The sequence below is a fragment of the Triturus cristatus genome, chromosome 10, assembly GCF_964204655.1.
Source record: "Triturus cristatus chromosome 10, aTriCri1.1, whole genome shotgun sequence".
NCBI lineage: Eukaryota > Metazoa > Chordata > Amphibia > Caudata > Salamandridae > Triturus > Triturus cristatus.
The window spans coordinates 380,631,162-380,657,508 of NC_140593.1; the positions used below are offsets into that span (position 1 = coordinate 380,631,162).

The 26,347-nt window shown below is 49.9% G+C and overlaps 1 protein-coding gene across 1 annotated transcript in view; it reads left to right on the top strand.

Moving 5' to 3' along the window:
* Window positions 1–24,111, top strand: part of HIBADH (3-hydroxyisobutyrate dehydrogenase) — a 502,228-nt gene extending 478,117 nt beyond the window's left edge. The window contains exon 8 of the mRNA XM_085631622.1: window positions 22,629–24,111. Coding sequence (XP_085487748.1) covers window positions 22,629–22,787 — 159 coding nt within the window. The 3' untranslated portion in view covers window positions 22,788–24,111. The remainder of the gene's footprint in view (window positions 1–22,628) is intronic.
* Window positions 24,112–26,347: the final 2,236 nt, after the last annotated feature.

Genomic DNA, 26,347 nt, shown 5'->3' on the forward strand with positions numbered 1-26,347 from the left:
CAGTCCGTTCAGTTACTCTTTCAGACCTGCTCCCCACCTTTCTAAATGTCCCCACAGCACTTATCGCTTAGTCCCACACTATTTAATGTTTGTCTCCTCACTGGCTGGTATAGTCAAAGCTTGATGTTTTGAAATCTGCTCCTACACTGACAATACTCCACTCTTTTGTATCTCTATAGACACTGGGAGAACCTCAAAGGATGTTTGTTGAAAGTAGCTTCATGGATGCAAGCACATTATCTAAAGCTCAGTGCTGAAAAGATGGAGAGCCTACTCTTTTGGAGGAGCTCGTAATGTTTGGGACAATTTGTGGTGGCCGGCATCCCAACAGACTGTAGGAGAGTAGCAAAGGATCTCGGAGTCTTGATAGATGATTCCCTATCCAGGCAGGATCAGGTAACCCCTACTTGTGGAAAATGCTTTGCTCTGCTCCTACTGTTACGCAAGTACGTCTAGGCATTGATCATGAACAGGCTGGACTATGGCAAAGCCCTATACTTGGCAATGGCGGACTATTTACTCGTCTACAGTCCATCCTGAATATAGTAGCCAGACTCATTTGCAATAGTACCTGTAACAGCTGAGCTTCTTCTTGCTTAGATTTACTACACTGACTACCAGTCCGCAAGAGAGCCAAGTTTTTACAAGCCAGCCCGAGACTTGCACTTGGCTAATACAGAGTTAGTCAATGTTAAACATATAAAAAAATACCAGAATGGGAGGTTGCTCTTCTAGTCATCTGGCGGCTGGCCATTGGATTTCTTTAGCAGTGGCCATTTGCCTACCTTCAGACCATGGCAAGTTTTGAAAGAAACTGAAAACTTGGCTGTTCCCTCTATAACACAGTGCAGAATTGGCCACTACATAGCTGGAGTTCTTGCGCTGGGATATCACTGAGGGGATGAGAATTGCGCTCTCTAAGCAAATTAAATACATGAATATATTGTTAGTTTGTAGTAATAGGGATTCATGGAAAGATGTATTCAGGAAGACAGGCATGCCTTAATACTCCGGAATCCTGCAGAAAATGGAAGGGAAGGAGAGGTACATTCAAAAGAAATAAAGAAAGGAAAATTAAAGATTATGGCAAGGTCAGTTTTTCATGCAAAGTTTTATAGGAATGGTGGTGTTTTTTTTTTTTAGATGGCGTACAATCTGTGGATGTCAATCTGTGGAAAGAAACAAACCATTTGCAACGGGCACCAACTACATTTTTAAATTCTGCTCTAAAAGAATGTGGCTGTTAGCAGTCTTTATAGAAACACATTAACTTTCAAAGAGGTGTTAGATACTTGCCTTTCTTCATAAACCAATCCCAGTGCTTGTCGAGACCCCTTTACGAGACACTGTCATGCAGTGCAATATTTAAGCACATCCCAATACCTGTAATTACCGTTTGACAACACTACTGAGAAAATCTGAGACCATTAATTATAGATACCTTACCTTACCTTAGAATTACCCCCTGGCGTTAGACTGGATCCAGAGATTTTTTCTTGTAGCAGTACCCCTGTGCGTCGGTAGGTGGCGTCTGTTGACTCTGTGTCCATCGTTGGCGTTGTGGTTGCTGGGATGACGTCACAGTGTCTACTTAGATGGCCCACCGCGTGCTGATGTCAATTCTTTCTTTTTCTGCACCAGTCAGCTCAGATCCAGAGAGACGCTTGCCCCTTAGTAATTTTTTGACTAAACCTTTTTTGACTTTTGTTGACGTCTTTTTGAGTCTTCGACCCCTAGTAGCACAAGGGATGTCCCATCGTCGGACCGGCTTCAAGCCTTGTGACTCCTGTCACAAATTGATGTCCGTCACGGATCCGCACCTCGTGCGCCTTTGGTGCCTGGAGTACGACCACGACCCAAAGTCGTGCTCCAACTGCCGGTCCATGAATCCGAAGTCTTTGCGGGAGCGGTCCGGCAAACTCTTTGAGGCCCAGCAGTTTGCTCCGTTCGAGGTCCCGGTCGAGGGGAAGGTCTCTGGACTGGTCGCAGAGCCACCATCACTCGTCATCGAAGTCTTCTCACTCCTCGGTTAAGTCGAAGTACAAGAAGACGGCGAAGAAGCATCGTCGCTCGTTGCCTTCTCCCCGTACGTCGGCTGACGTGACGTGGACCCTGAGCGTCGTCGCTCTCTAGCTCCATCTTTGGAGCCCACTTCTGGTAAGGCTCCGTGCTTCCCTCACTTTCCCAGAGCCAGAGCATCCCCGCCCAGCCTTGAGCTTTTTACGAAGCGCTTCATAACATTTTTTGGGAAAAAGAAAAAAGACACACAATTGATGAACGGAATGCAGAATAAATCAAAACATTCACCCCCAGTCAAGAGATCTGGGTTAAATCCATCATTCTTTTGCTCACCATGCCACCCCAGTTTAGACCTGGCCATTTGCAAATCAGTCTTGACCCTGTGCCTCATGAGAACAGTCCAGCCCGAACTGCCAAGCCAGGTCCTCCCTGGACCGGAAACAAGTATCCTAGGACTGGTTTCGGGGTTTCACCCCTCATGAGCCAGGATAGGTTGATTCCAGTGGCACAGTGAGCCCAGGACCCACGTCTGGGCATACCTGGCGCACTTAGGGAGAAAACAAAAGACACACAATTGATGGACGGAATGCAGAACAAATTATAACATTCACCTCCAGTCAAGAGATCTGGGTTAAATCCATCATTCCTTTGCTCACCATGCCACCCCAGTTTAGACGTTTAGTGAGCCCTGGACCCACGTCTGGGCATACCTGGCACACTTAGTGCGAGAAAACAAAAGACATCAATTGTGTGTCTCTTGTTTTCTCGCCCTAAGTGTGCCAGGTATGCCCAGACGTGGGTCCTGGGCTCACTGTGCCACTGGAATCAAGCTATCCTGGCTGAAGAGGGGTGAAACCCCGAAACCGGACCAAGGATGCTTGTTTCTGGTCCAGGGAGGACCTGGCTTAGTAGTTCAGGCTGGACTGTTCCCATGAGGCACAGCGTCAAGACTGATTTGCATATGGCAAGGTCTAAATTGGGGTGGCATGGTGAGCAAAAGAATGATGGATTTAACCCAGATCTCTTGACTGGGGGTGAATGTTTTGATTTGTTCTGCATTTACGCACTAAAGCGCCAAGATACCCGCAGGGTGATAGCTGCGCTTTATAAATATCATATACCATACCATACCATTCCGTCCATCAATTGTGTGTCTTTTGCTTTCATAGCATTTTTGGGCAGCCTGACTCTGCCGGGGTGCCTTCAGGCACCGTGGATGCGGCTGGGGCCCTTGGCCTTCGATGCCGGCGGCTCCGGTGCCAGAGCGCCCCCGAGCATCCAGGCCGGTCGTCCTCACGGTACCTTCCCCGGCGCCGATTTCAGTGATGTCGCCCCCGACGTTGGTTTTGCCCTCAACCGGCGTCGAACCCAGCCTCACCCCCGACTTGGACACGGTGCCCGACCGATGTCGCTTGACGCCGGTGCTGGCACCAGAGGGTACTTTTGTACCGCTGTTCATTCCTGGCTTTTCCTATTGCCCGGAGTGGCAGCCAGAGGAGTGTTAGGAGGACTGGGAGGGGTCTTTAGACCCTTTAGCTGACCAGCTTGAGCCCGACTGGCAAGAGGAACTGGATGATGCCAGTGGTTTGGATACCTCCCCAGACCTTGGCATGCTCTCCCCCCTACCGTGGCTACGGAGGAGGCAGCCTCGTACGCAGTGGTGTTGCGTAGGCCGGCTGAGGCCTTGGGCCTGGAGCTTCCTATGGTGGCAGTCAGGACTAACTTCCTGATAGCTACTTCAACCGGCAGCAGCCTCTTCTGAGCCCCTGCTGCCTTTTAATGAAGCCCTCACTAACGTAATTCTGGGCACTTGGTCCAAGCCTAGCACAGGGGCTCCTGTGGACACGATGATTGCCTGACACCACCGCCCGGCCCTGGTTGACTCACTTTTCTTCTCCCAACAACGTACCCAAGAGATCTTGGTGGTCCAAGCCTCATCTTCTAAGGGTGCATTCCCTACTGCCCTCCCAGATAGAGAATCCAAGAAGCTGGACCACCTTGGGAAGAAGATGCTTCTGCCAGCTTATGTCTGCGGTCGGTGAACACCGCATGCTTCTTGGACTGTTATACCTTACGGTTGCGCAAGTGCTGCCACAGTGCCCGGAGGAGGCCCAGGCCGTTCTCACCCACGCAGTGGCAGAGGGTCGAGATGCTACTAAGTTTACCATTCAGTGTGGGCTGGATACAGCCGACTCTCTGGGCAAAACGGTTTCCACGTCAGTAGCCTTGAGACGCTAAGCCTGGTTGAGGACGTCTGGTTTCTCTAGGGATGTCCAATCCACCCTTTTGGACATGCCCTTTGATGGCCGTCGCCTGTTCGGTGACAAGGCAGACTCCGCGCTTGAGCGCTTCAAAGATTCAAGGGCTATGGCCAGCTCTTTGGGCCTTGTGGCAACCGCTCACCCCACACAGTCTGCCTTTCAACCCTATCATAGCTACGGAAGGGGTGCCCTACCATGTTCTACCCAATCTGGCCACAGAGCAGCGCAAGCTACCCAGCCTCTGTGCGGACGTGGGGCCAGCAAGCGAGCCAGTCCACCCATGCCCCCCTGCACTAGCATCCGAACCCTCCTAGTCCAACCTTTCAGGGTCACCACAGGCCAGTGGGTGGCAGGATTCGCCATCACCTCTCCCACTGGCAGAACATCATGCCGGACAGGTGGGATTTGCAGATAGTCCGCAGGGGCTACTCCCTCCCCTTCAAGACTGCCCCTCCCTCCATGCCACCAGCACTCAATCCCATGTCAGAGGATCACTTGGCCCTTCTCTGCTAGGAAGTTTCAGCTCTCTTGGGCAAGGGAGCCGTCCAAAGGGTCCCTGTGCAATAAGTAGGTCGCAGTTGTTACTCCCACTACTTTCTGGTACCCAAGAAGGAAAAAGGCCTGCCTCCTATCTTACACCTCAGGGCTCTCACCGCTTCCCCTGGAAGGAGAAGTTTAAAATGCTCAGGTTGGCTCAGGTCCTGTCTGCTCTCGATCCCGGAGACTGGAGGGCGGTGTTGGACTTGCAGGACACCTATTTCCACATCGATTTGGGAAAAAGGGGGTGGTGATGTACAGAGTTTCTGAATGATGCAGAATACTCTTACCAAGTCAAGAGATCATGGTTTTAATCCATCACCGTTTTTTAGCTCACTGCACCATCCCAGCTCAGAACCTGGCTACATGCAAATTAGTCTGTACCTGTCCCAGTGCATGATGGGAACAGGGCAAACCAAACTACCAAGCCAATTCTTATACTGGGAAGGAAACAAGCTTCCGGGGACCGGTTTCTGGCATCACAGCCTTCGTCGGCCCGGCTTGCCTGAATCCTGATGGTGCAATGAGCAAGAGACTCACGTCTGAGCATACCCTCCCACACTGAGTGTGGATAAAATCGATTTGGGAAAAAGGGGGTGGTGATGGACAGAGTTTCTGAATGATGCAGAATACTCTTACCAAGTCAAGAGATCATGGTTTTAATCCATCACCGTTTTTTAGCTCACTGCACCATCCCAGCTCAGAACCTGGCTACATGCAAATTAGTCTGTACCTGTCCCAGTGCATGATGGGAACAGGGCAAACCAAACTACCAAGCCAATTCTTATACTGGGAAGGAAACAAGCTTCCGGGGACCGGTTTCTGGCATCACAGCCTTCGTCGGCCCGGCTTGCCTGAATCCTGATGGTGCAATGAGCAAGGGACTCACGTCTGAGCATACCCTCCCACACTGAGTGTGGATAAAATCGATTTGGGAAAAAGGGGGTGGTGATGGACACCCCCTTTTTCCCAAATCGATTTTATCCACACTCAGTGTGGGAGGGTATGCTCAGACGTGAGTCCCTTGCTCATTGCACCATCAGGATTCAGGCAAGCCGGGCCGACGAAGGCTGTGATGCCAGAAACCGGTCCCCGGAAGCTTGTTTCCTTCCCAGTATAAGAATTGGCTTGGTAGTTTGGTTTGCCCTGTTCCCATCATGCACTGGGACAGGTACAGACTAATTTGCATGTAGCCAGGTTCTGAGCTGGGATGGTGCAGTGAGCTAAAAAACGGTGATGGATTAAAACCATGATCTCTTGACTTGGTAAGAGTATTCTGCATCATTCAGAAACTCTGTCCATCACCACCCCCTTTTTCCCAAATCGATTTTATCCACACTCAGTGTGGGAGGGTATGCTCAGACGTGAGTCCCTTGCTCATTGCACCATCAGGATTCAGGCAAGCCGGGCCGACGAAGGCTGTGATGCCAGAAACCGGTCCCCGGAAGCTTGTTTCCTTCCCAGTATAAGAATTGGCTTGGTAGTTTGGTTTGCCCTGTTCCCATCATGCACTGGGACAGGTACAGACTAATTTGCATGTAGCCAGGTTCTGAGCTGGGATGGTGCAGTGAGCTAAAAAACGGTGATGGATTAAAACCATGATCTCTTGACTTGGTAAGAGTATTCTGCATCATTCAGAAACTCTGTCCATCACCACCCCCTTTTTCCCAAATCGATTTTATCCACACTCAGTGTGGGAGGGTATGCTCAGACGTGAGTCCCTTGCTCATTGCACCATCAGGATTCAGGCAAGCCGGGCCGACGAAGGCTGTGATGCCAGAAACCGGTCCCCGGAAGCTTGTTTCCTTCCCAGTATAAGAATTGGCTTGGTAGTTTGGTTTGCCCTGTTCCCATCATGCACTGGGACAGGTACAGACTAACTTGCATGTAGCCAGGTTCTGAGCTGGGATGGTGCAGTGAGCTAAAAAACGGTGATGGATTAAAACCATGATCTCTTGACTTGGTAAGAGTATTCTGCATCATTCAGAAACTCTGTCCATCACCACCCCCTTTTTCCCAAATCGATTTTATCCACACTCAGTGTGGGAGGGTATGCTCAGACGTGAGTCCCTTGCTCATTGCACCATCAGGATTCAGGCAAGCCGGGCCGACGAAGGCTGTGATGCCAGAAACCGGTCCCCGGAAGCTTGTTTCCTTCCCAGTATAAGAATTGGCTTGGTAGTTTGGTTTGCCCTGTTCCCATCATGCACTGGGACAGGTACAGACTAATTTGCATGTAGCCAGGTTCTGAGCTGGGATGGTGCAGTGAGCTAAAAAACGGTGATGGATTAAAACCATGATCTCTTGACTTGGTAAGAGTATTCTGCATCATTCAGAAACTCTGTCCATCACCACCCCCTTTTTCCCAAATCGATTTTATCCACACTCAGTGTGGGAGGGTATGCTCAGACGTGAGTCCCTTGCTCATTGCACCATCAGGATTCAGGCAAGCCGGGCCGACGAAGGCTGTGATGCCAGAAACCGGTCCCCGGAAGCTTGTTTCCTTCCCAGTATAAGAATTGGCTTGGTAGTTTGGTTTGCCCTGTTCCCATCATGCACTGGGACAGGTACAGACTAATTTGCATGTAGCCAGGTTCTGAGCTGGGATGGTGCAGTGAGCTAAAAAACGGTGATGGATTAAAACCATGATCTCTTGACTTGGTAAGAGTATTCTGCATCATTCAGAAACTCTGTCCATCACCACCCCCTTTTTCCCAAATCGATTTTATCCACACTCCGTGTGGGAGGGTATGCTCAGACGTGAGTCCCTTGCTCATTGCACCATCAGGATTCAGGCAAGCCGGGCCGACGAAGGCTGTGATGCCAGAAACCGGTCCCCGGAAGCTTGTTTCCTTCCCAGTATAAGAATTGGCTTGGTAGTTTGGTTTGCCCTGTTCCCATCATGCACTGGGACAGGTACAGACTAATTTGCATGTAGCCAGGTTCTGAGCTGGGATGGTGCAGTGAGCTAAAAAACGGTGATGGATTAAAACCATGATCTCTTGACTTGGTAAGAGTATTCTGCATCATTCAGAAACTCTGTCCATCACCACCCCCTTTTTCCCAAATCGATTTTATCCACACTCAGTGTGGGAGGGTATGCTCAGACGTGAGTCCCTTGCTCATTGCACCATCAGGATTCAGGCAAGCCGGGCCGACGAAGGCTGTGATGCCAGAAACCGGTCCCCGGAAGCTTGTTTCCTTCCCAGTATAAGAATTGGCTTGGTAGTTTGGTTTGCCCTGTTCCCATCATGCACTGGGACAGGTACAGACTAATTTGCATGTAGCCAGGTTCTGAGCTGGGATGGTGCAGTGAGCTAAAAAACGGTGATGGATTAAAACCATGATCTCTTGACTTGGTAAGAGTATTCTGCATCATTCAGAAACTCTGTCCATCACCACCCCCTTTTTCCCAAATCGATTTTATCCACACTCAGTGTGGGAGGGTATGCTCAGACGTGAGTCCCTTGCTCATTGCACCATCAGGATTCAGGCAAGCCGGGCCGACGAAGGCTGTGATGCCAGAAACCGGTCCCCGGAAGCTTGTTTCCTTCCCAGTATAAGAATTGGCTTGGTAGTTTGGTTTGCCCTGTTCCCATCATGCACTGGGACAGGTACAGACTAATTTGCATGTAGCCAGGTTCTGAGCTGGGATGGTGCAGTGAGCTAAAAAACGGTGATGGATTAAAACCATGATCTCTTGACTTGGTAAGAGTATTCTGCATCATTCAGAAACTCTGTCCATCACCACCCCCTTTTTCCCAAATCACCTATTTCCACATCCCCGTCCTGCCATCCCACAAGCGTTACCTACGGTTCACCGTAGGCCACAAGTATTTTCAGTATACTGTGCTCCCTTTTGGCCTTACCAGTGCCCCTCTAGTGTTCACAAAAGTAATGGCGGTGGCCGCAGCTCATCTGCGCAGATCAGGGGTTCCAGTCTTCCCCTATCTTGATGACTGGCTGTTGAAGGAGAGCTCGCCTCAGTCTGTTGTCTTCCACCTCCAAACTATGGCGGACCTCCTGCACTCGATGGGGTTCACTATCAATGTGCCGAAGTCACACCTGATTCCCTCTCAGCAGCCCCTTTTCATCCGGAGCAGTTCTGGATACAGCGCAGTCCAGGATATTCGGGCTATGATACTGATGTTTCAGCCTCTATCCCGGATTTCGGTGAGATGGACCCTGAGGCTGGTGGGCCTCGTGACCTCCTGCATCCTGGATCATGTCAGATGGCATATGGGGGCTCTTCAGTGGGACCTGAAGTTCCAGTGGGCGCAGCATATGGGGAATCTTTCCGATGTCATCCAGATATCTGAGGGGACTGCTCGTCAATTACAGTGGTGGCTCAGGAACCAAGATTGGGTCAGCGGCAGATCCCTAGCCCTTCCTCAACCAGAGTTCACAGTAGTGACAGATGCGTCACTCCTAGGATGGGGCGGCGACGTGGGAGAGGCAGAGTTCAGGGGTCTCTGGTCTCCGGCAGAGTCCGGTTTTCACATAAACCTTTTGGCGCTCCGGGCGATCCGTCTTGCACTCAAGTAATTCTCTCCTTCTGTCAAAGGAAGAGTAGTGCAGGTGTTCACAGACAACACCACCACCATGTGGTACTGCAACAAACAGGCCAGGGTGGGGTCGCGGACCCAATGTCAAGGGGCTCTCCACCTTTGGACATGGCTGGGACATCAGGGCGTATCCCTGGTGGTTTAAACACCTGGCAGGTTCCCTGAACGCCAGGACGGACGAACTCGGCCACCGGTGCATGATGGATCCCAAATGGCGTCTTCACTTGGAGGTGGTGCAAGGTCTCTTTCGGCAGTGGGGAGAGCCTTGGTTAGATCTGTTCGGCACCGAAGAGAATGTGCAATGTCAGCAGTTCTGTGCGTTGGAGTTTCCAAGGCGGAACTCACTCAGTAACGCTTTTCATCGCGAGTGGGATTGCGGTCTCCTGTATGCCTTTCCACCTGTACCACTTCTGCCCAGAGTGCTGAAGAAGATCAAGCGCGACCGGGCCCAAGTCATTCTTGTGGCTCTGGACTGGGCACGAAGAGTCTGGTACCCCGAGCTCTTGAGCATGGCCATCGATCCTCAGATCAAAATGCCTCTTCGGGAGGATCTTCTGTCACAGCAGCAGTGGACGGTCCTCCACCCGAACCTGTCCAGCCTCCACATTTTTGCTTGGAGATTGAGCGGCGACAGTTGACACCTTCTTTAATGTCATCTTGGTAGCTAGGTGTCCCTCCACTAAAAAGGTATACACCTGTAGTTGGGACAAATTTGTGGCATGGTGCACAGCAAAGGCTGTGGATCCCCTTTCTGCCCCTCTTTCAGAGGTTCTCCTCTTCGTTCTAGCTTTGGCCCAGCAGGGCTCTGCTCTGGGTACTCTTAAAGGCTACCTTTCGACTATCTCTGCCTTTCTGCGCCTTCCTGCTCAGCCTTCTCTTTTCAAGTGTCCGATTGTAAATAGATTGGTAAAGGGCATTACTCATCTCTTTCCTCCCTCCTTTCGTAATGCCCCAGTCTGGCTTGAATCTTGTTCTTACTTTTCTTATGTGTACTCCCTTCGAGCCACTACATAATTGTCCTTTTCGTCTTCTTACCTTGAATACCGCGTTCCTGCTTGCCATCACATCTGCTTGGAGGGTGAGTGAGCTTCAAGCTCTTTACTCCAAGCCTCCCTTTCTTGCAGTTCATCCGGACAAAGTTGTCCTTTGCACTAGGCCTTCTTTAATGCCCAGAGTGGTTACCTTTTTCCACATAGGTCAGACCATCACATTGCCCACCTTCTTCGCGCCTCCGCACCCTTCCAAAGAGGAGGAGAGACTCCACCGTCTTGACCCACAACGTTGCCCTTCTTTCTTGACCACACCGAAGATTTCCAGGTGACCGGTCAACTCTTCGTGGGTTATGTTCGCGCCAAGAAAGGTCGGGCGTGCACTGACGTACCATCTCTCGATGAGTTGTCCTATGCATCAGAATCTGCTATTTTTTGGCAAAAAAGGCACCTTTGTTAGGACTGCGCGCCCACTCTACCAGGGTGACGGCAGCTTCTACTACTTTGGGACGTGGAGTTCAGTTGATTGACATCTGCCAGGCAGCCACTTGGGCATCCCTGCACACGTTCACAAAACATTACTGCCTGGGTAGCCAAGTCCGGAGAGACAGCTTTTTTGGCCGTTCTGTTCTTCAGGCATTTCTGGTGTGAACTTAGTTCACAGACCTACCTCCGGGGTTGGCATTGCTGGGGTATCTATTCTAAGATAAGGAATCTATAACTAATGGTCTCTTATAGCTGAACAAGTTACTTACCTTGGGTAACGATGTATCTGTAAGACACATACATTAGTTATAGATTCCTTACCGCCTTACCCATCCTCCCCGTTCTGCGAACTGACTTCCAGGGATAGGGACTCCCTTCCAGGGCCCTAGTTTTGTGCACCAGTGGTCAGTGTCTTGTACGGCTCTGCGCTTCTGGCGTGTCAGGTCATGTCAGAACTAACATCAGCGTGCAGGGGCGGTGTCTAAGTAGACACAGCATTATCCCGGCGACCACGACGCGGATAACGGACGTCGAGTCGACCGATGCCACCTACTAACACGCAGGGGTACAGCAACAGAAAAAATTCTCTGGATCGAGTCTGAAGCCTGGGATGTAATTCTAAGGAAAGGAATCTATAACTAATGTATGTCTCTTACAGATAAATCTTTACCGAAGGTAAGTAACTTGTTCGTCATGGTCTGAAATTGTTCGAGGCATATGATTATCTCTCCCCCAATATACAAAATGCAATCAATATTTGCCAACTCCTATGCCCCTGTGTGCACCTACTACTGCAGTACATTAAATACTATGCAGTGTTGTCACATTTTTTTGTATGGTGTAACATGATTTACATCAAGTTCATGTATAAACCTGTTGTGTTGATTTAAATACAGCTTAAAATACAACAAGGCGGGGTGGCGTGACTTCGCAAGTCGAAATGGCGGACTTGGGCTGAGAGTGCTCCGTCCAGCCCAACTAAAAATTCTGCATTATCCTACCTCTCTGATGTTATCCCGCGGCTCCGCTATACCTCGCTGCTGAGCTATTACGACAGCCCCTGCCTGGGCGAAAGCTGGTTCCGTGGGTGCCCCCAGGGACGACGATCTGTCGGTGGAGGCTCGGCAGGGCCTGCGGGGAGCACGGCCTGGAGCGGGGCCGGGGGCGTTGCCTAGATCTCAGGCCGACAGGTGGAGGAGCGGCCTTGGCGGTGTGGCCCCGCGCTGCGAAACCGACCGGACATTGGTGCCAGCGAGCGCTCCTGAGCGGAAGTCTCTCTCCGGGGCTGGCGAATCCTGCCAGGGGCGGATCCTGTGGGCGCAACACCGAGGCTCGGCGGCCGTGACGGGCCGTGGTGGAGGTGGCAGAAATCGGTAGCTGCTATCCGGTAGTGGCGGTAAGGGCGGGGGCCCGCTCATCCTTTTCCTCCCCCCTTTTCTTGCGCCCCCTAGGTCCGGCTGCAGACTGAGACGCCCACACACATTGGCGCCCTTTGAGAGCGGGAGACGGCCGATGGTGCTCTGAGGTCCCCTATCCTCCCCCCCCTCCCCCTTTGAGTATCCATCAGGGGGTGCTGGCAGTCATATCGGCCTGCGAGGGGCGACGCCGAGGGAGGCATATTGCATCGGAGGCCCTACACACTCAGAAGAGACTGTGAGGTCGCGGCTTCCCCCCCCCCCCCTCTTCTATTCCACCGATATTGGAGGGGAGTGTGTTGGCGTCCAGCTGTGTGGGGGATCCCTGTGGTGGCCACGGCGCTTCGTCCACCTTACCCTTGGTATTCAGCTGAGCTCGGTGCGCTGCCCCTGGGGGCACTCCCGCACTAGAGGTGCGACTGGTCCCCACGGGTGACGTTGGTGGGGGCCAGCGCTGGTCGTTCACACACAACATACCAGCCAGGCTCGATGCTGTGGTGTCTTTGGCATTCCCCCCCTCTCATCATCTCCTCCCTCCATCCTATGGTGAGGGGTTCGGTAGTCAGGTCGGATCGCGGGGGGCCCATCAGCGCTGCTGGGGGGTGCGTAAGCTCCAGAGGACGTTGGGGAAGACCCTCGCTGAAATCTGCTGACTGGTGCAGTGGACGGGATCCCCCGTCTCGGAGGTCCATATGTGAGTGGCCCATTGGTTTGTGTGGATCTTTCTCGGGGTCCCTAGCGGCGGCCCTGGTTCTCCTACCGGACTTCTGGAGACAGGCGGCGCTCTCCTGATCACTTGACGACTGCCCGGACGGGGCTGAGAACTATTCAGGGTCAGCCATGACACGAGATAAGGGCAGCTGAGGGCCACCTAAGCAGGGCCCTATTGACAAGTTTACAGGCCCGGGGGCTGCTGGAGGGACTTCTGGGGGGTTGCAGGGGGGTGTGCCAGACAATGCAGCGCTCCTAGCGCCCATTACACAGTCCAGAGACATGTTGGACTCCAAGATAGGGGCGGTGGGTTCGAACGTCATGCTATTGCGGCAGGATCTGCGGAACGCCGTGTCCCGTATTACTGAGGCCGAGACTCGCTTTTCAGGAGTGGAGGACGATGTTACCACACTGAAGAAGCGGGTGGGTGCGCTGGAGACCACCCAAGGGGTCTTGCACTGCAAGTGGAGGATGCGGAGGGAAGGGCAAGACGCAACAACCTCCGCTTTTTTGGGTTTCCGGAGGGCTGCGAGGGAGGCAACATGAAGCAGTTCCTCGCGCACTGGCTAGAAAGTTGGCTTCCACCGGATTCGATGTCCCGCTGCTTTGTGATTGAACGTGTTCATTGAACGCTCATTCAAAAACCTACACCTGGGGCCCACCCAAGACCAGTTATCGCAAAGCTTCTGAACTATCATGATCGGGATGTTATTCTGAAGCAGGCACGTATCGAAGAACCCCTCCAGTACAATAACGCTTGTATCCTAATTTTCCTAGACTACACAAGGTTGGTTCAGCAGCAGTGGCAGTCGTTCCTGGCGGCCAAGGCCCACTTGAGGGACCTCAAGCTCCCGTATGCCCTACTGTATCCTGCTCGTCTGCGAGTGGTCTATCGCTCCCGCACCCATTTCTTTGACTCAACGGAAGAGGTGTTTAAATAGACTGAAGAAACGGTGTGGGCTAATACACCGCCGGGACGAGAGTCTGATTCCTCCTTGCTGTAGGCTTTTCGGGGGGGGGCCTCGGTGAAGTCGAAGGGGGCCAGAAGGTCGCGCTCCAGGCACCGCTCTGTCCTGTGGTGCGGCATCCCGGACTGGCTCAGTTTCAGGCGGGCAGACAGTGAAACCCTGAAGGACATACCAGTGAGGAGCGGAGGCGGAACAGCCTGTACTTACTAGATTGGAAAGGCTCAGTTATGGGCAGGGTCCGTTAGTGGACCCGTGCGACTAGGGGGAGCGTTAGCAAAAGATGGGCTGTGATTTGGGGATCCATTGGTCGGGACGGGACAGGTCCTCCCGTTGGGGGGCGCGGGCCGTTCCAGCCGTGATACATACTTCATCATGGCTGAGGTATGGGGTGGGGGGTTTGTTGGGAGGGGGTTTGTTTTGTTTGTTGATCGCACATCACCGCACAGATAGCGGGCTTGTACTTGCACACAGGTAGGATTCCACATCCCCGCACCCGCAGTTACAATACCACATGACAGGTATACCCCATAGGGAGCAAACGTCCCTGGGCTCTCTCCGTATTATCAGCTGGACCGTGAGGGGAGCCCTCGATGCGATTAAATGCGGGCCCATACTGCAACAGGCCAAGCGGGCTGGGGCAGATATCCTCCTGGTACAAGAGACACATCACCTAGGGACAAAGGCCCTCTGCCGTCAACGATATGGATATCAACATATGTTCCACGCCGGTTTTGTGAGTGGGTCCAGAGGAGTAGCTATCTTGGTTCATCGTAGGGTTCCCTACGTGCATAGTAGGCTTTGGACCGACACCCAGGGGCGCTACATATTCTTACAAGGCAAGGTGGGGAAAGATTCCCTGATCCTGGGCAGCGTCTACGCTCCTCCTCCGTTACAGTGGAGCCTGGTGTAGCGACTTATGGCTATATGGGTGGACATGCCGGATGGGGTGGCGGTGGTTGTTATTGTTATTGTTAATTGTATGTATGTATGTATGTATGTATGTGTGTTCTTATATAGCGCTCGACTTACCCTTGGGCATCTCGGCGCTTGCATTGGGAACCCGTCCTGGCTTTTCCCTGTGAGATAACCCATACTGGGCATCCCCAAGGTGAAAGCCAGGCATCCCGCCGCGGGGGGCCGTAGTGGAGATTAAGCAAGCTATTGCCCAGAGTTGCAGAGTGTGAACCCATGATTCAAGTAGGCACCGAAGTGAGAATTATCGAGTCCGTGGACACTTGGGCTCAGACCCTGCCGCGTCGGGAATTGAACCCTGGTCCCGGGTCTGACCTCTGCTTCAGGGTATGCCTCCTCTAACCAGTGAGCCACACTTCTCCACAGAGCGCTTAATACCGACAGGTCTCTAAGCGCTATGAGAGGGAAGCTACAGCACCCCCGGATAAGTATGGTCCCTAACTGAGTGGAATTAAGCCCAGGCTTCAATGAAAAGGAGGGTCTTCAAATTTTTCCCAAACGGCAGGAAGGCCTTCTCAGATCGGAGATGGAGTGGGAGCCTTTTCCACAATTGTGGAATGTAGACGGAAAAGGCCCGCCCTCATTTTTTCGTGAGGTTGAACTGCGGGCAGGATAGTTGGTTCCCTGCGGAGGATCTAAAAGAGCGGCTTGGGACATACTTCACAAGGCGCTCTTTGATGTAACTTGGGGCTTGTCCATATTGAGCCTTATGGGTGATACAAAGTCCCTTGAATTTGGCCCTTTGCTTTATGGGGAGCCAATGAAGTTTTTGCAGTAGGGAGGCAGCTCTTGTATATCTAGGGAGTTTAAAAATCAGCCTAGCTGCATCATTCATTACCACCTGAAGTTTGTTCAACAGGTTGTCCGGTAGCCCCATATAAAGCACGTTGCCATAGTCTAACACGATCATAGCTGTCACTACCGTACGCATGGTGGAAAACGAGAGGATAGGTGAAAGTTTCCTCAATTGCCTTAGTAGGCCCACGCATGTCCCAAAAACGGTGGAAACTTGATTAGACAAGGAAAGATTAGCGTCAATTTTTATACCCAGGCTTTTTACCACTGGTGCTGGAAACTGAGTGTCTCCCAGCTCCTGTGGCCAAAATTGATGGGACCATGGGTTATTATCCGTAGTGATGGCCAGCACCTCAGTTTTATCCGGGTTGATCTTTAATGAGTTGAGTCGTCCAACTCACTACAAATCTCAAAATATCTTGTACACGTGCATGGGCTTGGAGGGTATTTTCGATTTGTAGGATAATTTGGGTGTCGTCAGCGTAGTTAAACACTTGACAGTCCATCCGGGCCAGGTCCATTACCAAAGGGCGCAAATAAATATTAAACAACAGTGGTGATAGAGCGGACCCTTGGGGAACTCCACAGGTTATAGACCCTCTGTCGGACACGCAATCGCCCATCAGAATTACTTGGGTGCGGTCCGTCAGGAAGGAAGCAATCCACTGATGAATCGTCCCATGAATGCCTATGTCCTGAACTCTGGTCAGAAGTTGATCATGGTTGACCGTGTCGAACACGGCCGACAGGTCTAAAAGAACCAGGGCACATTGTTTTTTATTGATTTGACGTGAGCCTGATTTCATCCAGTACGGACAGCATCACTAGCTCTGTGCTATGGTGGGCTCGGAAGCCAGCCTGCCTGTCCCCAAGTAGGTGAAGGTCGTCCATGGACCCTGATAAGGTTTTGAGAACATGTTGTTCAAGGATTTTGGCAATAAAGGGAAGTTGGGAGATAGGTCTAAAGTTTTTCATAATGGTGGTATCGGCTCCCACTATTTTGAGCAATGGAATTACTCTAGCTTCCTTAAGTTTCCTGGGGACTATCCCTGTTTCCAGAGAAAGATTAAGCAGGAAAATGACTTCTGCCTCAATCGCTGGCAGGGCTTGTTTGAAAATCTTAGGGGGGCATGGATCCGCCAGTGAACCCGACTTAATCTTCGATGCAGTATGAAGCAATGAGTCTTGGTCCATTTTAGGGAAGGTGGTGGTAGATTCCATTATATTCTTGTGTGATTTTGCCCTTACCAGAACCTGTGGATTGATAGGAGTATTCTGAATATCAATTAAGATATCCTTGACTTTGTCTGAAAAAAACGTCAGGAACTTATTACATAGTTTCCGACTGGTGGGGGTTTTTGCATTTGCTTTTGGCTGAGCTCTTTTAAAATTTTGAAAGTTTCTTTTTGTTTATTATCGGTGGCCAGGATCCTGGATTCATAGAATTCGGCCTTTCTTTTAAGGATGGCTTTTTTGTAACTGCTAAGATTAAGCCTATATTCCAGAAATGTCTGTGGCTCGTAGGTTTTTCGCCACTGTCTTTCATATTGGCAGAGGGTCTGCTTCAACCCCCTGAGTTCTTCAGTGAACCAGGGGGCGCCCTTCCCCTTATTTCCCGTTTTTATTCTACGGGCTGGTGCCAATTTGTTAATGGCCGTAGTCAATTGACTGCAAATAGAATCGCACCTAACTTCAGGATCCTCGGACCATGTTTCCCTGGGAGCCATCGCTCGTATAGTTTCACCCAAACTATTGGCCTCAATCTTATTCCAACTCCGCACCATTTTCCATCTGGGCAGAGGACGGCGGGACCAACTAGTAAGGGTCATTTGGAAACTGATGAGATAATGATCGGACCATCCGCACCGGGATGACACTACTAGGTTAACCAGTGACTGAGTCGACCAGACCAGGTCTAATGTGTGACCTTTCTCATGGGTGGGTGCAATCCTAATGTGGCCATTATTTCTTCCAACTGTTGGGCTTGTACTTCTCTAGGTAGTTGGTCCCAATGAAAGTTAAAATCCCCTACCACCAAGAGCTGTTTGAACCGTGAGCATAGGTTAGTGACAATTTCAGTGAAATGGTCAATAAACTTGGGGGGCGCTCTCGGGGGTCGGTACACTACCACCACTGCCATACTCATGGTATCTGTGTAAGCTTTAGCTATTAGTATGTCCGCTTTATAGAGAATTGCCACTACCCCACCTCTTTTCCCATCAGGTCTGTTGTGCCATAAGGTAGCATAGCCTTCGGGCAGTGCTGCAACTATGTTAGGACCAGAGTAATCATCAAGCCAGGTTTCAGAAATTGCCAGGATGTTAGGTGAGTCATCGTGTAGTAAGGTGAATATTTCCAGGCAGTGCTTCTGAAGTGACCGCATATTAAGCATCATAACTTTCAAGAGCTTGTTCTGTATGGAATTATTGCTTTTACAGGTATGGGGGACAGTAATCCTTGTATCCTCGCTCAAATGTGTCGTGAGAATACCTTCTACTGAGAGCCGGCTCTTAATCTGCGGCTCTAGGTAAGGTGTAATATAATTCAGAGCGCACAATTCAGCACTTGAGTATGTCAAGATTTGTTATGGGGTCCTGGCCCCTGGGCCCGTTCGGGCGCGGACAGGCGCAGACGGGCTTGCCTTAGACGCGCTTTTGGCGCGTCTGCTGCGCGACCGCTCCAGCGTGCAGTTATGTGCGCCTTGCGTGTCTCGCCCCACCCCGTCAATCAGGCCAGCTGACTACCCTCACAACCACTAGACCGCAACGGGAAAGCGGAAGTGGTGGAGAGGAAGCTCGAGCCCCTCGTATTTCGCCAAACCAAATTCTAATACAGTTCAGCATAGTATATTTCACAATTTTTAAAACTCAGGAACAGTTAAAACAAATTTCTAGCGAGCGCACAGCACTGGAGTGCTGTAGCAAGACCTCTCTGGTGCTCTATCAGATGCAGTAAGAGAGAATCTGGAGCTCCCGCTGACGGACGAGGAGCTGGGAACTGCATTAGGAGAGCTCAACTCCAGGAAGGCTCCGGGACCTAACGGGTTCCCCAGTTAATTTTTTAAGCGGTACTTCCTACAGTTGGGGCCTCACTACCGTGCAGTGGTGGAGGAGGCGCGGGATCGTGGCTTTCTCCCCCTGGATTGGAGGCATGCGGAGGTGGTGGTTTTTCACAAGCCCGGCCGGCCGCCGGATCAACACGCGTCCTACAGACTAATTTCCCTCTTAAATGTGGAGGCCAAAATTCTGGCAAAGGCCCTGGCAAATCGCCTACTGCCCCATATAGCCGCTCTGGTGCATCCTGACCAGGCTGGTTTTATGCCTCAGTGGGCGACTAGACATAACATTAGGCAGGTGCATGTCGCAGTGGCCGACGTCCAGCGCCTGGGTGTACCGGCAGCGTTGTTGCTAGCGGATATGGATAGAGCATTTGATTCTCTTAGTTGGGTATACTTCTTCGCATTATTACAACGGTTGAACTTCGGTCCGGAGTTTATTTCTTATTTGACTCTTATATATACGGACCTTACAGCGTTGGTATGGGTGGCCGTCGCGGCCTCATTCGTGTTCTCTATTGGGCTGGGGGTGAGGCAGGGATGCCCCTTGTCTCCATATTTATTTTCCCTTGCGATGGAGCCTCTGGCCGCGTGGGTGCAAATGGACGCACAGATTCAGGGCTTTGAGTGGGCCCAGGGGTTGTCGGACAGGATTGCATTGTATGCGGATGATGTCCTCTTCTTCCTCACAAATGTGGACAGAACGGGGCCACGACTCCTTCGAATAATGCTAATTTTGGGGGGGACTTCTGGACTTTATATGAATCCGCGCAAGTCCACGTTGTAGATGCTCGGGTAGGTTTAGGCGCTTGGGCATCATCAATTCAGCTGGCAGAGGGAGGACTGAAATATTTGGGGGTATTTATAACACAGGTGCCGGCAGTCGCTTTAGAGCGCAACCTAGTACCAGTGTGGGACCGAGTATGTGAAGATATTATGACCTGGTCCCGCATGCCACTGACTATATATGGTAGATCAGCCATATTTAAGATGGTCGCGCTTCCTCGCCTTCTATATCCGCTACAGAACCACCCCTATCCGATTCCCCCTCGCTGGTTCAGGCAGGTAAATGCGGCCCTTGGGCAGTTCTTGTGGGATGGGGGCAGGGTACGCGTGGCCCTGCGGACGTGTTTTTTATCTACCTATTGTGGGGGACTGGCATCGTCAGATATCATGTCATACTATCAGGCATCTCATCTGCTCGTATCGAATGAATGGTGGTATGGCGATCGGGAAGACCCGGCATACGCAGTAGAGGCGGCTCCTGGGAGACCACTCGCAACACAGGGTTTTATACTCTGCACCGCTGCGGGGATCTTTGCCCTCAGCAACGAGGGTTGTGTTCCAGATCTGGAGGCAGGCGTTGCGTAGGATGGGGTGGTGGAACACGCTAACGCAGGAGACTCCCTTATGGGATAATGGGCGGTTGCCACAACTAGCGGCCTTGCGGGGATTTCGGGGCTGGTATCACATAGGGATATCGGACCTGGGTGACGTCATGAGGGGTCCTGTATTGAAATCCTTCCAGGATCTCCGGGCGGAATTTCATATGCCGAGGTCCCAGTTCTACAAGTACCTGCGATTTCGGCATGCTCTGCTACCCAGTTTGGCGGGACTGGAGACTTTGGATGAGTTTAGTCCTCTGGAAGCAAAGGTTTTTATGGGAGAACTACTTGATCGTAAGATCTCAAGAATATATCAAACCCTGGTTATTCACTGCTCTTCCACGCTTCAGAAACTCCGGGAGGATTGGGTTGGGGGATAGTGGCCCCTTGGAGGAAGAGGATTGGGTGGAGGCCCTGGCTGCCCCGCGAGGATCGGCCATAGCGGTGCGCCTGGTTCAGTTTAGGTACCTACACAGGGTCTATTATACACGTATGCGTCTGTGGAGGGCGAGGGTGATTGCCTCCCCTGTGTGTCTTTGCTGTGAGCCGGAGGAAGGTACATTAATACGCACGGTTTGGCAGTGTTTCTCTTTGGATCGTTTCTGGAGGGGGGTTTCAATTGCTTATCAGAGGTGCTGGGTTGGGATCTTCCCCGCTCGCCGAAGCTAGCGCTCCTACACATCATGGAGGGGGATAGGTGGCAATGTCTACAAACGCCATTTGTTGCTGTTGGGTCTTACATTAGCCAAAAGGGACATAGCGAGGGCGTGGAAGGCACCGGGGCCCCCCGCATTAGCCGCCTGAAAGAATGGCCTGGACTTTTGCATGGGCCTAGAGAAACCCATTTTCATCGCCAGGGGGTGCCTCCTAAAACACTTTAAAATATGAAAAAGGTGGGCGGATTATAGGGGATTGCTCCTAGATCCAGTTCCGTTAGAAAGGGAACCGCGTTTGTAGGATGGGGTTCATAGGGGAGGATTCAGAGAGAGGGGGCAGATGGAACCCTGGTGGGCATCTTTATTTGATCATTGGAATAGCTCCATCTAGAGTGGGTGTATAGTGCGATCGGGGGGTGGGTTGGGCGTGGGGGGAGTTGGATTTTGATTGTATTGCCTTTAATTTCTTTCTGGTATTATTCTGTAAAATGTTAAAGTCAATGATAACTGTTTTGATTTTGCGGATGTCCCTGGGTTACAGGGCCCTGCAGTATATGTGCCACTTGACAATAAAAATTTGTTAAAATAACAAAATATATATATATATATATATATATATATATATATATATATATATATATATATATATATATATATATATATATATATATATATATATATATATATATATATATATATAACAAGGCACTTGATAGACATGGCAGCAATCGCCATTTATAAATTCAGTGCACGGTTATCTGACCCATTCATTACCTGGCTCGGAAGGCCGCTGGTCTTTACAGGGAAGTGCTCAGTGCTGTCCCCCTAAGGAGCACTAGGCACCACAGACCACCACGATCTGCAGAACGGATGTGCCTCAGATCACCGTGACCCTTCAGTAGCAGTGTGCTTTGTATTAAAGGCCAGACTAAGGTTAAGCATTTCCCCCATTTTGTGCCTATAATGCTGCTTGAGGTACTACATGGTTTTTTAAATGATAGCTGTTTCAAGAACAACTATGGAAGAACAGCTATTAGAGAAGGCGCTCCTGATGCTGTTGCCTTCAGTATGTTGCTTATCTCATGGGTTGAGTAAGTGTGGGTTTGTTCTTTGTACTATTAACCTGCTTTTTGATCTGTTCACGAAGCTAGCAATGGAGATAGCCAAAGCAAAGCTAGAGGAGAAGTGTCTATAATGCTTCATCATTTATTGAAACAGTAAAAATTATTTAAAATTTACATCTTACATTTACGCAAAATAACGTATCGATTGTCTGTTTCGAAACTAATACAACCAGCAATCAGTTTAATGTCATTACATTATCTTTAATACGTTTTTAAATGTCATATTTGCTGTAGAGGATACTTGTACACTCCAAATACAGATGTAACATTTTAATAGATAAACGATGTATACATTAGCATTTTAATGGTTCCATGGTTTTAAAAATAAACTGGGTAAATGTACATCCCCATTAGACAAATTCTATGTATGACATGGAACTATTTCCTAAGTTGTGCTTTATCGTGAGATATAGAATGTATCACAGCTCAGGGAGAAAGATGTTCATGAATATCTGACTTACCACCCCAAGACTGAAGTTATGCATGTTCAGGATAAAAATATATATCTGCATTTTTATTTACGGCGATGGTGCTTAAAAAGATGCTATTACTTTGAAGTTGGCAGGACTCCATATTTATCATGTGCAATGCAGGGAATTCTTAGTTCTCTTGAAACGTTGACGCTTCTGATAGTCTCTGCCTCCTATGGTTATTTTCAGTGACTGTTTTTCTTTGTTGTTTCTCTTTTAGGACCTAGGCTTGGCCCAAGACTCTGCCACCAACACTAAAACGCCAACACCTTTGGGCTCCTTAGCACATCAGATATACAGAATTATGTGTGCCAAGGGCTATTCCCAGAAAGACTTTTCAGCGGTCTTCCAGTTTTTACGTGAAGAGGAGAATTTGTGAGCGTGCTTTTTCTGACACACTGTTAGACCCTTTAGTCTCCTTTTGGGACCCTCCTCAATGCCCATTTAAAAGGCTCCGTGGGTTGTAGTAAGGCCCATGTGTCTTGATCGCAGCTAGACTAATACTTTTCTGTTTGTCGATGTCACTGTACAGTGTACTTGGTGACAACTGTGAAAGGATCAGTCTTTGACAATTGGTGGGGAATGAGTTAATATGTACTTATCATATTCTTTGAAATGCCAATCACGGGACTAGGAATGAGATATCAAAAATTAAGGCCTTTGTTTATGTAGGGTTTTTAGCCTTCATTTTATATTACGGTAGCCACTCACAACTGATTGAACGATGAACAAAAATGTGAAAGATTGAAGGCCACCCTATTTGGTGCATTTTTTAGCAACATATATTTTATGTGAGGATTACTAAATAGTGCAGTTATTCGGGTGCGGTCAGTTCAGGCGCAGTGTATATGGTAGATTTAGGCATTTCTCTTACTGGCCTTGCTATCTTAAGCTGTCTCTTTCAGGGTGACATACGTTTTTTCATAATATTTTATGGGGAAAATGCAAACCTAATTAAAGGAAAGTAAAAAAATAATATTGAATCAGTGTTGAAGAGGACGTATGATTGATGGTGTTCTGGATGTATAATAAATGGAGAGTTGTTACAACAAGCTGTTAATATGCACTTACAAAGATCATGTCTGCTTTTTTTGTAAAGAGTTATGACTTACCTATGTGTAAACATGTTGCTGCTTCCTATATTAATACTGTGTTGACTTGCTGTTGCCAGCCCTTCTACTTTATTTTTTAAACTAAACACGCACTTTGAAATAATTGTGAAGGCTGTTAGGTGAGCATACACAGAAACTTTACCTACTGCGTCTCCTATCTCCTGACCACTGTGCACTTGTAATACAGATGACTTTTTTACCCTACATCTTCCCCCACACGTTTTGAAATGCAAAAAAACCATGCTTGACATCTTTAGTGATCACTGGAAAGTAAATGACTCCACTTAATCATGTGAGCTCGCTCTACTTTGACTTTCCTTAGTATTTGGGATCTAGATATGTTCCTTAATGAGTCAAATGTTTCCGCCTCAAATCCACTGTTCTAGATTTTTACCTTGTTAATTACTTTCTTTGCCTTTATAACAGCATTTAAGGGATGTGTTTTGGGGGTTAACAAACCCATTAGTTATCTAAAGAGTTCTTTAAATGAGGTTTGATCTTTACACGTACGAAACCTGGACACTACTATTAATTTGTATCTTTGATCTTGTTTCTGCCCATGTAAAATCAATAAACTAAATCTGAATCTGTCTCACTTGGTTCTAATTTTTACAAATTGTTTGCTGAGTGACAAAATGCTCATAGCATTAGTTCAATAATGAAATATAACGCACACACCCCTCCCCGTTAATGGGTGTGAAAGCTACACATTTATTTATGCAAATATCTGCCTGTTTCTTGTGATCTGATTGACAAAAAGATTGGGATTTACCTCGGTTTTTGAAAAATGTTATTTTAGTCTGTGATAACGTAGGAGTTTAGGATTCTTGGTTGAAAGTTGCTTCTCCAGCAAAATGGTTACTGCTGCATCCTGCTGGAGTAAAATTAGTTTTTGGTGGTTACGACTCGATATGCTGAAATGATGTCACACGCTGCTGTTCGACAATACGGCTCCTAGCTTCCGGATTGCCGGGTTGCAACCCAAAGACTTGTCCTGGACCAAGGCCCCTTGACTTTGAAGTTTGTTGGGCCAACGAAGCAAAGCTTTGAGAGGAGCCGAACAATGTTGTGCATCTCAGCGTAGATCAACCTGCGGGTGCCACTGAGCTACTAGATCCTTTGCCTGCTTCTCATTGGTCTTGTGACTTGCTATCAATCCTCCCTCCCCCACCTGGCTGTCGCCACTATTTACTTCACCCCACCATGCTGAATGTAGCTGGCCCCAGTAGGGGGGTGAAGCCCTCAGTTGGCTTGACTACACACATGGTACCACGCATCTGCCTCATGAACTAGACCAGACACTGAGGTGCAGTGAGTGATTTCCCCCCTGCCTGCTGCAGCAGCCAGCAGCAGCTGCTCTAAGCTAAGCGCAGGGTTTGATGCCCCTAAGCACTAGGTCTCAGGCACAACCCCCCGCAGTGCAGAAGTGTCTGGCTATAGGCTGGTGCAAATAGACTCGGTGAGGTGGCCGGCCCCCTCCCCCTCAGGTTTTTACACTGTAACCCTGCAGTGGCTATCACTTGACTGGCCCAGCTTGCCCATAAGCGCCCAGCAATCTAGACCATCAGCAGCTTTTATTTTCCCGCAACGCTCAGCAAACTATAACAAGCAGCAGGCAGGAGCGAGCCTATAGTTATGAGCTCAGTTCTCAAAGCACCTGACATTCATCTCCTGACAAAGGCACCCTAACACTGTAACAGAGCTCACTCCGTGGCGGTGAGGCGGCGCTAGTGCTGGTGCGCCCAGCCCCGGAGGACCCTCTTGTATTCATGTAGGTACAATGAGGTCAGGAAGGACAAGGAAAGAGCCTCAAAGGCACAGGAGGAACAAATCGGGCTGCGTGGGGATTCCCCTCATGAACTGGGAGCTCACCTCTACAGCCCGGGAGCTCAGTCAACAGTACTCTCCCCCCTACATTTGCTTGGCACCTGCACTGGATCCTGTCTCAATGAACCTCCAGCATCCCAAACCAATTACTGTCTCTGATCACATCCCAGTTCCATCTGGCTCTAGAGGAAGGGTAGGCCACCCTGGCCCTGTGCTACAATGCTCTTGGATTTGTTTAAAAAGCCAGCCATAGTTGACTGTGCAGACACCCCTACAGGAAGCAAGGGTGAGTCCTCCACCCACATTAGTTCATTGCTAATGAAAACTGGGCCCTCACAACTTATATTTCAGGCCACAGTCCATTCGGCCCCGTCAACATGGCCTAACCCAGATTGCAGCAGACACACTAGCGGTAAGGTGGCCGAAGTTCAGTCAGCGGGGCCTAAGAAATCTGTTGCCCAGTCAGCCTCACCAGCTCCAAACCTGCTGATTGGCCACCATTTTCCTTTGCAGGCGGTCACACCTCCTCACAACGTCACATTATCCGCCATATCAACTGATTCCCCTTCAGAATCTGCCTTCCTTCCCAGTGTGCCAGCACTCGATCTAACATCGACCCCCATCTGCCAAGTCACTTCTTCGGGATGCGCAATGTTCCCAATCCAGAGCCCATTTCCACCCAGCAGCCCACCTCTGCCAAAACCAAACCTAGAGGCAAGTTGCCCTTTCAGCCCACCAGCACCCCAATAGACTCTGGCTCCAGCTCGGACTATAGCATTACTCTCACCTACAAAACCATCTAACCCGGATGGTTCTGGAAACCCAGAGCGCAGACCTGGTGGTATTGAATTAAACGATCAATCCCTCCTGGAGCTGTCACTTTTCTTCACAGAGGCTCCTCTCAGCCTTGGCCTAGCCGGCAAAGCCTCCCCAGACATGACCATGGCTTCCCCTAATACAATCTGGCCACAACATCTGCAGACACTTCAATCTACTGTTT